Source organism: Delphinus delphis, chromosome 11 (assembly GCF_949987515.2).
Source record: "Delphinus delphis chromosome 11, mDelDel1.2, whole genome shotgun sequence".
Lineage (NCBI taxonomy): Eukaryota > Metazoa > Chordata > Mammalia > Artiodactyla > Delphinidae > Delphinus > Delphinus delphis.
The window spans coordinates 72,086,909-72,099,523 of NC_082693.1; the positions used below are offsets into that span (position 1 = coordinate 72,086,909).

At 37.7% G+C, this 12,615-nt stretch overlaps 1 protein-coding gene across 4 annotated transcripts in view; it reads right to left on the minus strand.

Annotated features, from left to right (window-relative positions):
• The window catches only part of ATP2B1 (ATPase plasma membrane Ca2+ transporting 1), a 132,503-nt gene that overhangs the window by 66,571 nt on the left and 53,317 nt on the right, over positions 1-12,615 (minus strand). For all 4 annotated transcript variants that reach the window (XM_060025345.1, XM_060025344.1, XM_060025342.1 and 1 more), the window contains exon 2: positions 7,720-8,144. In XM_060025345.1, the coding sequence (XP_059881328.1) occupies positions 7,720-7,927 (208 nt within the window). In that variant the 5' untranslated portion in view covers positions 7,928-8,144. The remainder of the gene's footprint in view (positions 1-7,719; positions 8,145-12,615) is intronic.

Here is a 12,615-nt window from a genome sequence, read left to right on the forward strand (position 1 = left end):
ACAGAGAATGGATAACTGGCTTTCACTAGATGGCCAGTTGATAAGGAATGGCCTTGATAAGGAATCTTCCAGTGGAGGTATGGAAGAAAGTCTGATTAAAAAGAATCAGATAGATAATGGGAATTAGTTAAGTGGAAACAGTGAGTACAGAAACTTCTTCTAGGAGTGTGATGCAATGGAGAGAAACAAACCAGTAAAAGTAAAATAAAGCAGTAAAGGTGAATTAAAACGCGTGAATAAAACCCGTTTTGCTTTTTAAAGATGAGTGACAGATATTAAGGCAAGTTATTTAGCAATGGAAATGACCAACTAGAGAAGACCACACTGGTGATACAGGAGAGACAGGCTGGTTAATCTAGAGCAAAGCCTTTGAAGAAGCCAGAGTAAATGGAATCCAGGGTGTGGGTGTTAGCCTATTATAGGTGTAGGAAGAGGCTCGACTGTGAGGGGGGAGAAAGCAAAGTTTGTGGGGAAGAGAAAGGTAAGCAGTTGGAACTGGTAATGAGACTACATGGTGCTAGTTTTAAAAAGAGAGGAGATATGATATCAAATCATTTAGAATAACTTATGAATAAATATACTGAGAATCTTCTGCCTAGTCCTGTTGGCTCCGCTGATTGTAGTGTAGCAGCAATAAGGCCAAGGGCATTGATCTCATTATGGCCCAGTTAGCTTGACAAAGAGAAAAAAGAACACCAGTTCAGAATATATGCTTTTGGGGTCTGGATCTACCATTCTACGAATAGATAATGGCTCAAGAATACTGTCTTTATATGTGAAAGGGATAGATTATGGAATAAAATGCAAATTCTATCAATAGCTTGATGTTTTACCAAAAAAAAAAATGTAGCATTCCAACTGCTGGGGCTAATAAAAACATGTCTCAATTTTAGAAAATGAAGAGGGAGAGTAATGGAATATAGAAAGCAGGTGGATTTAACTGAAAATCATGGCTATTACACAGCACATCCTAATCTTATCAAATCCTGCACTTGAAATTATGTCAGTATTTGTGTGTGTGTGCGTGTGTGTGTGCAGTAGTGGTAGTGGTGGCAGCAGCCAGCCTGCATCCTTTAAGTGAGGGCCTCAGGAAAACACACAGATCAAGAAAATACGTGAAAATTTGTGTTCATTCTTCTTGAAAAACAGACTAATACCGTCATCATATTTTCAATTTCAAAAGAAAAGGAGACTGCCCTCAAATTTAAGTGAATCACTGTCTAAATTCAAACTTAGGCTTAGTTCCTGAATGCCAACCATGGGCCAGATACTGTGATGGGCATAAACATACAAAGGGAAATGAGTCAGACAGGATGCCTTTCTCTGGCACTTGCCTTCAAGGAACTCACAGTTTGGTGGGGCAGACTTGACAAGTCATCAGTTAATCACAAGCCCGTGTGTTACACATTATGGCGGTAGTGAGGCTGTTAATGGAAGCCAGCAAAGGGAACTGGAATCCAAATTTACGGGGTTGGGGTGGACAAGGGAGTTCTAAGATACCAAACTTGAGATCTCAGGAGCGATTAAGAGAGACAGTCACAGGAAGGGTGAGGTAGAGTGTTTCAGGTGAAAAGATCAGCATGTAACAGGACCAGAAACAAGAGTGAGCTTGGCACAATAGTGTTTAAGAAAACTGAAATTTTTGCTATGCCTCAAATACTGAGGAGGAGAGTTGGAAAAGAGATGAGATGAGATGAGATGAGGTAAACAGGAGCCAGACCCCAAAGAAATTTGTTAACCTAAGTGAGAAGTCTGAACTTCCTTCTAAGGGCAGTGAAAAACCACTGCCAACTTTCAGCAGGAAAGTGACAGGCAGCGTGAAGGGAGACAGGAAAAGACACCAGTTAGTATGTTGTTACCTGAATTATGCAAGAGAAAGGCAGCAGCCTCAAGCAGGGTGGTGGGGAGGTAGAGAAGCAGACACCCTTGAGTTAAGAGACAGGAGTTAGAATTTCCACATCTTGTCGACCCAGTCAGTGAGAACAGGTGAAAGACCCTATCAAAGTCAAGTCTATCTAGCAAGGTGGATGACAGTTTCACTGCAAAGTGGGAAGGAAGAAATATGCTTTCAGAAGGGAAAGTTTGGAGAGGCTGAGAAAATGAAGATGTCTAAAAGCAACTGAGCTTTCAAAAGGCCCAAAGCCTGGGAGAAAAGCCTGGACTGGAGCCACAGATGTCGGAGTCAGATGTGAAGTCTTAGAAGTGGAGAGCATCACCCAGGGAGAATGCAGAGTGCACCGTGAACAGAAACACAAGGCCTGCCAACAGTGAAAGGAAAGCACAGGAGGCAGATGAAACGGGCCAGATAGGAAGAAAGCAAACCTTGAGAGTATAGTGTTATGAAAGCAGAAGAGAATGCTTTGGGAAGGAAATATGTCTATTGTACTCAGAAAACTGAACTTGAAAAAACTAACAAAGCGATGTTACTTCAGGCTCTATCAAGTACAACTTTAAAAAATAATATATATGCTACAAGGTTTGAGAAGAAGTAGTGTTACAATTATCTTCAAAAAATTCATAAGCAATGAAAACTGGTAATCTGAGCAGGATTTAAATTAAATGTATAATTCTCTATTTTTAAAAAAATTTTATTGGGGTATATAATTCTCTATTATAGCAGGAGTAAATTTCTAGGACAAGGTCACACAAGGATCATCAATAGAAAACCCTCATTCATAACTGTATACAAGTATTAAAACATACGTGGCTGGCACACCATGGCCATGCAAATCCTTGTCGAATGCCTAAAACCAACCTGTATGACCAAACACATACATCAGGGAATCACAGTGTTCTTGTAGTAGCCTGTAAGTCAGTAATGATTTATCCTGGGCAAAAGGCTGATTTCTTTCCAGAGTTAAAATATATTTCCATGTGTGAATGTCAATTTTATTGTATTACATCATGAAGATATGGTCAAAGCACACCATTACCAACAACCTTACTACTAGCAAGTGCAAATATAAACTGCCATCTGAAACATTATGGAAACATTAGTCAGCCTGGGACAATTGCTGCTGACTCTACCCTGCTTCCTACCACACACTACTTTTGCTCCTCTCTACCACTGTTGCCTTATTTCCTTTGTTTTTTTGTTCTCGTCTACCTAATTTTAGCAACTACCACTTAAAAAGCTTCGTGTCTCATTTGCTTTCCTGCCCTTTACAAATCCATAAAGTCATGCCTCTTACAGAGTACCATTCAGTACCTATCTTTAATTTTTATGAATTCATTTTTATCCTTTGCTTGATACAGTACTATGAATAATAAATGATACCAAGGGCTGAGATTGCATTCTGTAAATCTTATTAGAGAGTCTATTCTACCATCCAATATAAAATATAATATAGATAACATAGGAACACATTAAAATGGGAAAGATACCAAAAGCTAGGGTAACAATAAAAAGATCAAGAAATATGGTTTAGAACAGGAATAAGAAGGTTAATGTAGGGAAACAATAATGATACAGAAGAACAAAACTGTAATGGCAGTTTTATCCAGTTAGGATATTAGAAGATTATTTTGCCATGAAAGTACATTCTTGGATACTGAGGACTATAAGATAGGTGCTTGCTAACACATAAAACCAAAAATATGAAGCAATAAATCTCATTCCAGTTAACCTTGACATTTACAGTTCTAATTCTTTTAAGAGTAAAGATAATTAATCAGAACCACTAGGAAGTTTTTAATATGAAAATTACATCTGGCTCAAAACACTTCCTATTGATCAGTACACATACAGTATGCTTAAAATCAAGTTAAAGCACTGCTCTGCTAGAAAACAAGCAATAAATTAGCAGGCCAAATGAGGAAGCACACAAACACAACTTCCTGAGGAGGGCATATTTTAAAGACCAACTAACGAACAGAATCTTAAATCCTTATTTTTTTTTTCATCATGTAATTCCTGCCATCAAAAAAATACTATTGTTGGGCTTCCCTGGTGGTGCAGTGGTTGAGAGTCCGCCTGCCAATGCAGGGGACACGGGTTCGTGTCCCGGTCCGGGAGGATCCCACATGCCATGGAGCGGCTGGGCCCGTGAGCCACGGCCGCTGAGCCTGCGCGTCTGGAGCCTGTGCTCCGCAACGGGAAAGGCCACAAGAGTGAGAGGCCCGCGTACCGCAAAAAAAAAAAAAAAAAAAATACTATTGTGACGAGAGAATACAGGTACTTCTTTCTCAATCTCTCAACTCTTTTGTAAGCTGAATGAGATGAACTTTTATAACACGAAGTACACTACAGTAGTTAAAAGCATGTCCTCTGTCTAGGTTTGAATCCCTCCTCTGGACTTATGAGCTGTGAGACTTCAGCTAAGTTGCTTAACCTTTTTGTGCTGTGGGTTCTTTGGCTATAAAACAGGATAAGGTTGTTGTGAGGATAAAGTAAGTTGATATAAATTTGTAAGTACTAACTACCAACTTGGCACAAAAACCGTTATCTAAGCGTTACTTATTATTGTTGTTCTTAAGAAACATCTTTTAATTGTTCCTCCAGACTTTAGAGCAATCTAATATCTACATCCCAAATATTTCTGATTTTCCTTCTCTACTCATTTTTCTCTTAGGCATATATCACTAACACACTACACATCTCATTTGTCTTGTGAACTTGTCTTCCCCATGTAAAAATAAGGCAGGCAGTTATGTTTTATTCACGGATGTATGCCCAGAGCCTAGGTAAGTGCCAACAAGATAGGAGATACCCAATAAACACAATATCTCAGCAATTCTAAAACACACACATTCTTACATTTTATTAACAAACATCTCTGAAATTGGGATGTATTTTAATTATACACTTACGATTATCTTACAGTTAAAACTGCCAACACATTCTTTTTTTAGGGGGTATATAAAACATATGACTATCATTAACATAGATCTGACGAAAGACTGTGTGTCAATGAATGAATGAATGAAAGAACCAAAAGGACAGATAAACTTCAGTTTTACTTAACCAAAATTCCTGTACTTTAAAGAACCATTGTTATCTCACTTTCCCTGACTATAAACAGATTATACTTAAAAAAAGGCTACTTATTGTCTAGATCATTTTACTTGGGCATAAAAACTCCGAGCTGATTATTCCCAGGGATGAGTCATTTGTTACCATTTGCCTAGTTGATCAGTGACAAAATATTCATTAGCTTCTGAGTGAATTACTTCTAAATTAAACTAGAACTATTCCTTTGGAAATAACATTTCTGTGAAAGCTGCTGTTGTTTTTATTTATTCTTATGACAACTGTAAACACAAATATAATGCTTACAATGGCTTTTTCACATTCTTTAAAAGAATATTTCAAAATGACAAACTATATATATATAAACAGTGAAGACAAAAGTTTGTACAAATTTTGACAAAAATTAAATTCACAATACTAGGAAGAAGATGAGCAAGAATTTTCTAAGAATAAAAGACGGGGAAAATGGCATACACTTGTTTAATAGCACAAAGCAGCAACAATACACACAAAATTTTGAGTGTTAAGTGAATATTTCTAGAGATTATCCACAACTTCCACCATGTCGTAAAAGAGGTACATAACCATCCCCTCCCTAAATTTTAAAAACTACTGTACTAGGTACAAAGTTTCCATTAATTTAATAAACTTCACTAATTAAACCAAAATCAATATAAGGAGAACTGCCCAAAATAACAATACAAAAGAAACTGCAGTGCAAACTAAAGAGAAATAATGTCCATTAAAAATGAACAAATAATGTCCATTAAAAATGAAATGGAAGGGTTTTTAGTTAATCAGAAGTTTTGTCTTCTCATAACTAACAGCAGGGAAACACAAAGACATGGTTGAGGGAAGTGCAAATATGTGCAGATTTCAAAGTGAAGTTCAATATCGGGTTTTTTTTAAATTAATTAATTATTTATTTATTTTTGCTGCGTTGGGTCTTTGTTGCTGCGCACAGGCTTTCTCTAGTTGTGGTGAGCGGGGGCTACTCTTTGTTGCGGCGTGTGGACTTCTCATTGCGGTGGCTTCTCTTATTGTGGAGCACGGGCTCTAGGCACGCGGGCTCAGTAGTTGTGGTGCACAGGCTTGGTTGCTCCCTGGCATGTGGGATCTTCCCGGACCAGGACTCAAACCCGTGTCCCCTGCATGGGCAGGCGGGTTCTTAACCACTGCACCGCCAGGGAAGCCCCAATATCGTTTTTATGAACAAACGATGTTGTTATAAATATTGAGGGTTTTTAATGTTAACATATCCCATCAATTTGGTGATCATGAAACATCCAAAATTAGGTTTTAGATTAAATGTAGTATGTACATATGGTTGAATTAATGAATCTACCAATTGAGAATAGCAACTTAATGTACAAATCTCTAAAGTTATATGAAGTTAGCTAACATTTTAAAGTAGATTTGCATACTGAACAAACTCCAAAGTCTGTCAAATTACATCTATTAAAAGTTCCACGGGTCTGTTCCTGATTCACGGAATTTAAGCAGCAGGGGTCCAGCTCTTAAAATGGTGCAGCATATTTAATGTATAACTGAGAAGTCCATGTTTCTAGTGGTTCTGACTTGAGGAAAAGATCCAGACAATCTGGAAGACTTTACAGAAAAAAGAATATACTCCAACTGATCTGAGGAAGCCCTTTTAGGATATATGTGAATACTGACATTAGCTTCCTCAAGACCATGCTACCTCAGAAAAATTAAAGTAACTACCTACGATTAAAACAATGAGCAATTCACATAGAATTACATAAAGGTTTTAAAGAATCTTTTAGTGTGATTTAAAATTCTTTAACAACTTTGGAAATAACTTTTTGCTATTACCTTAAAATTTATCACAAGTAGTGGCATGGCATAAGATGTTTCAGGAAAAATGTTAAGAAAAACACTGAAGCACAATTTTTCTAGAATTGGCTTTGGAATATATACTAATATCTTTTAAACTTTAGCATTAATAATTTCCCTTCCTTACTAAAATAAACTGTAATCACCAAACATTCATCCTCATGTATCCTTCCCCCTTCCTTTGCAATTCGGAAATCCCTTTTGGAAACTTCCTAACCTTACTTTTATATTCAACATGATCAATGTATAAAATAAAAGATTATCCCTTCAAACTATTTCAAAGACCATAACGCAATGAAGTTATAATGAACGTTTCTGTCTTTCAAAAAGAAGTTTACTACAGATCAAGAATTATGAAACCAAAGATTTCTTTGAACACAGGGAAACTGAATATAATTCGAAGACTGAAAACTTTTTAATCAAAGGAAATGTCTGCTAAATTAAAAATTGCCATCTAATCTACTCCATTTGCTCTGGTACCTTCTGAACTAATTGTTAAAGTTTAGGTTAAGAAAAAAAACAAACTTGGTCAGCTACTGGCAGTGAAGGCTATTTTAAGCCGCTTGGCAAAATGAAGGATAGTGAGCAGGGTTTAGTTCCACTGAATCCCCTGGGAACTACCAAGTCTGATTCCAGCTCAAGTGGAAAGACAATCATGCTATCGTAAACAAGCAGCAATATGTGCGACAGTACAAAATACTTCCTCTCACCAACTTAAAATATATAAATTAATTTGCAACACTGTTTTTGATCTAAAGTTACTTTACACCAATCTTTAATGCCACGAAAAAGATGGCATAATCAAACAACAGCCAAGACAATCTAAGCATGCTTATTTATGAGCCAATTACAGAACCTGCCAAAGTACTAAAAATGAATGTAATGAGACTCACCTTCATTGGGAGATGTTTTTAACCTGGCGCAAATTCCATAGACATCTCCATAGCTTTCCTGTATTTTTCGTAATGCATCTGTAGACCTGAGCTCCATGAGAGCCCGCAGCTCTGCGAGTGTAATTCCAAAGTCTCCATCATGATTAGCTTCCTTCAAAGAGTTTTTTACGCCACCATATGCAACCGAGTTGTTTGCCATGTCGCCCATTACAAGTATAATTTAACAGGAGGAAAATGTTTCCCAAAAGACTCTAATTTTCACTTGATATATATCCAAGATGAAAATCTTTTAAATATGAAAATCTTTCTTAAACCAAACACTCATTGTATGACTTTGTAAAGGAGCATCAGCAGCATTTCCCAGAGAAGTATCTTGACCTTTGGCCCATGACTAGTTCTTCCTATCAGTCATGAGACGTACACATCTGTAAGAAGAAAACATTTAAAATTAGTAAAATCCATATGAGAATATTATGCATATAAGCATATTTCTAAGTGTCATCAGGTAGCTAATCAAAGTATATCATTTAATTGCAAAAATATCTTTTACTGTAGTTTCATGCCCTTAAAATATTTCGCATGATGAAAGGTCAAAGTATAACTTCTAAATAAAATTGTGTATCAAGAGACATTAGCTTTCACCATTATTAAATGAAACTGTATTTCACATGACCGTTAGGGATTATTAATAGTTATTGAGCACTACGTTAGTTGCTTTAAATTCATTCTCTCATTTAATCATCACAATTTAATCCCATGAGGTGTTATTGCTCCTTACTCTACGAAGAATAAGCCTCAGAGAAACTGAGGGCTTTCTACACAGCCCACAGATGCCTGATATGAATGAGTTGGGATGCCTCTAAGCCCATGTTCCTTAAAATACACTACCCTGTCTCTCCAAACCTTTCATATGGGAGAGTCCCCGAAGGGCAAAAAGCACAATGAACTTCTCATACGTTTTCCTGCAACTCTCCTTGGCCACTCTGTGATGCCAGAAACTTTTGGCTTCCTAAAACTATCTTTCACATGTTTCACATTTTTCAACTGATTTCTGTCACATGTCACCACCTCAGGTCTTCGTTGACTCTCTATCTAAAGAAATTCTCTACCCCTTAGTCACTCTCTACTGTTACTCTATTTTATTTTCTTTGCTGGCCCTCAGTATTATCTGAAATTATCTTGTTCATTTATTTACTTATTTGTTGTCTCCCTCCACCTACAATACTAGTTCTGCATACAGGGCATGCGTTGGTCCATTTCTATATCCTGAGAACCCAGAACTGTGCCAGACATTCAATAAGCATTTCAAGAATGAATGAACGCATGATTTTAATTTTCTTCACAATTCTTGATTGAATCTGCAAACGCGGAACCCACAGATAGAGGGCCGACAGTAAGGGACGTGAGCATCTGCAGATTTTGGTATCCTGTAGGGGCTTGGGGTGGGGGTTGTTCTAGAACCAATCTCCTGCCAATACCAAGGGACAAATGTACTTTCAAGTTCTCCTCTTACTCTAAACCATCTAAAAATGAGCTCTCAACTCTTCCTTCTCAATATATGTCCTTTAAAGTATGACCTCAAAGTTAACATGCCCAACAATGGATTCATCTTATTCCCTAATTAGAAAGTTCCCTTCCCAACTACCATCATCTTAATCATCTGGGCTTGAGATCTTAAATCATCTTTGATTCTGTCCACCCCAGCTTTCAGTGAACTGAGTTCAATTAACTCTTCCTTTGAAAAGCCTCTTCTACAGATCCCCTTTTCTTCCAGATCTTTGAGTCCCCCTACACAAATTATAATCACTACCCCCTAGAGCTTCTCTCTCATTCTCTTATCTCCTACAACAATCCCTTCTACATTTTGCTGCTACAGTTAGTCTTTTAAACAGTTATCATGCCCCTATATCTAAACCTATAGGATGAAAACACAGTCTTATTGTTCATATCTGTTTGGCATTCAAGCCTAAGCTCTATTTTACCTATTCAACCTCTCTCCCTCCCCAAAGTATCCCATATTTAATAAATGCTTAATCATGAGGAACTAGAAAAGATTACTTGCAAGTACAATTAATATCCAGCTATGAAACTGTTATGGGGATGTTTGCAAATCATGGTATGTGGTTAAATATCCATCAAAATTGCCTAGAGGACTTGTGAAAATACAGATCGCTGGGCCCCACTTCCAGGGTTTCAGTAGGATAAGGGTGGGCTCCAGAATTTGCTTTCCTAACAAATTCTCAGGTGATACTGATGTTATTAGTTCAGAGAGTACAATGTGAGAACTACTGGACAGGAGAACGGGCTAAAAACTGAATTTATCCCAGCTGGTTGAGGATGGCTAGTGGACGGAAAGTTTGCTTGCCTTGGCTTAAATTTACAAGGATGTGATAGTTATGAACTCTGTAAGACATCTTCTTTCACTGCCTGCTTCCTCCCACTTCACAAATCCTTCTGCTTGCCCAATTAATACTAATTTTACTCATCTCCTAGGCAAAGTGGGTTCCCACTCACACATCAATTATTATAATAACCCAACTTCAGAAACTGAAGAGGGTGGTTATTTGATACTCTCTGAGTTTTCATACCCCAAATTTCTTGGTATCTGTACATCACAGCAACCCTAAAATAAATTATTATTATTTACTGAAGAGATAAAATAATTAAGATTCATTAGTCTATGTGTTGGAGGCATGTATGTCATCATTCCTCTGGTTTCCACAAAGAGGAATTTTCCTCAACAATTTCTGACCTCCTACCCCACCCATTACCACTGAGGTGAAATGAGCTGCTTGACAGATTTTCGGAGAACAACTAGACATACATAGCTTCCACCTCCCTGTGTTCTTCGTGAGCCCGATGTCTGCAGGACTCATCCGTTCTGGTCTGAGTTATTAGGGGCAGACCCCCAGGTAAAAAAGCCTATTGTTCAAAGTGCCGGGGGGTGGGGCGCGGATAAATAACTGTTTAGTTCTGGATTCAATATTAGAACTTCTTTGTTGTCACACAAAAACTTTCATTTCAGCTTTTGTCAGTAATAAAACTAATGTTTTTATTCCTATGTGCCAATATTTGTCTTTTCTCTTCACAGAATTCAAGCAGGAGAGAAGCGTGTTATTTATTGGGTGCCCTTAAATTTCTCAACAATAAGGATACATAACAGAGCTAGGATCTGAAATCTCTGTTTGCAACTCAAAAGCTGTGCTTCTACTATACCGTCTCTACTTTAAGTCTTCATGTTTATTAGGTTGAAATGGAAATATTTGTAGGTTAAAATACAAACAACACCAAATGTACCAATTTATATAATAAAAACAGAATTCAATAGACATTATAGTGGATATTTGCTGTCTGCCACATCAGCTCATCCTTCTCCCCCATTTCTCAGCAATGGCCTCACTTTTTGTTTGGGGATCTGCCCTTCTCCAATTTTCAATGTGGTTCGTCCCCATATCCAGACATTCCCCTGACCATAAGGATGATGGGTTCAGTAATGTGCATGTGACTCAACAAAGACCAATACATAGGTGACAACAAGGCATCTGCTGTGACTCTGGAACAGAGACTTGTTTCTTTCTTGTTACTGAACTTAAATCTGAGATGTGGAAAGCCTCTGAGAAAGGATCTAAAAGGGAGGGAGGGAGGACATATGTCTGTCAGTGCTAGATCATTTGAGCCCCTTGGTCGATCAATGCCTAAAGTCTGTCCTATCCGTGATCTTTTCATTAATTTTTCAATAAATTCCTTTTGGGGATTTTCTATGACTTTGCAACCCATAAGGCTTTGATAAGTACATGATTACCAACCATGTTCAGTCTCCCCACTGTTTAAAGAAAGAGAGGTCCAGGGAAAACCACCAAATGCAAACGAGCCGCTTTCCAAAAGTGGACTACTTGAATTACTGATTACCTACAAATGATAAATCGGGCTGTTGTCTATTTCTAGATCATCTATAGCCTCTCCTCCTATTTTCCTCTCTGCCAACTCTTCACTCTTTTACTCACCTAACTAGTGAATTGACAAAAATGCCAAAGACAACAAACAAAAAAGTTTTGCTTTTCATTTGTTAGCTACAACATGACAATCAAGAGACACGCTATTTGGGATTGAGGTACAACACAGTAGAACATCTACTTTGCTTCTCATCGTTCACTAAAAGATTCTGACCTTCCATTTGAAAAGTTAAGGAAGAAATGTTAAGTGGAAGCGCAGGCTCCACAAGAGGGGGATTTTAAGGAAAACACATACCTAATCTACATAGGCCTACATAATTTATCCCAGAATCCCGAGATGACATCTCTGACCCAACCACTACTGATCATCTTTGAGGGAATACATAAAAAGACAGAGGTGGTTTAAGACTAGAGTGGGGCAAAAACAGTTACAGTCTTCAAAAAGAAGAATAAGATGGATTCCAACCGACACATAAGCTTTACTGTGAATGGGCAGGCCCCCAAAAGAAAATAAAAGGATGACTATGAGGTCTTAGTACTGAGTGAAGCTCATAAAGAGACAGTTTTGTTAATATTACAATTCAATCCCTTCTTTCACAAGGTCACTTGACTTACAGATTGTGGAATGGTTGTATAGATATTATTTATACTCAACAATGATAACAACAACAAAAATATCACACATTAGAAAAACTATAAGAAATATAGTGGCAGAGTTAAGTAAATTTGGAGATGAAATATGGAGTTGGATGAAATATGGAGCTCTAAAAATGATTATTAGGGACTTCCCTGGTGGCGCAGTAGTTAAGAATCCGCCTACCAATGCAGGGGACACGGGTTCAAGCCTTGGTCCAGGAAGATCTCACATGTCACGGAGCAACTAAGCCTGTGCTCCACAACTACTGAGCCTGCGCTCTACAGCCCACAAGCCACAACTACTGAG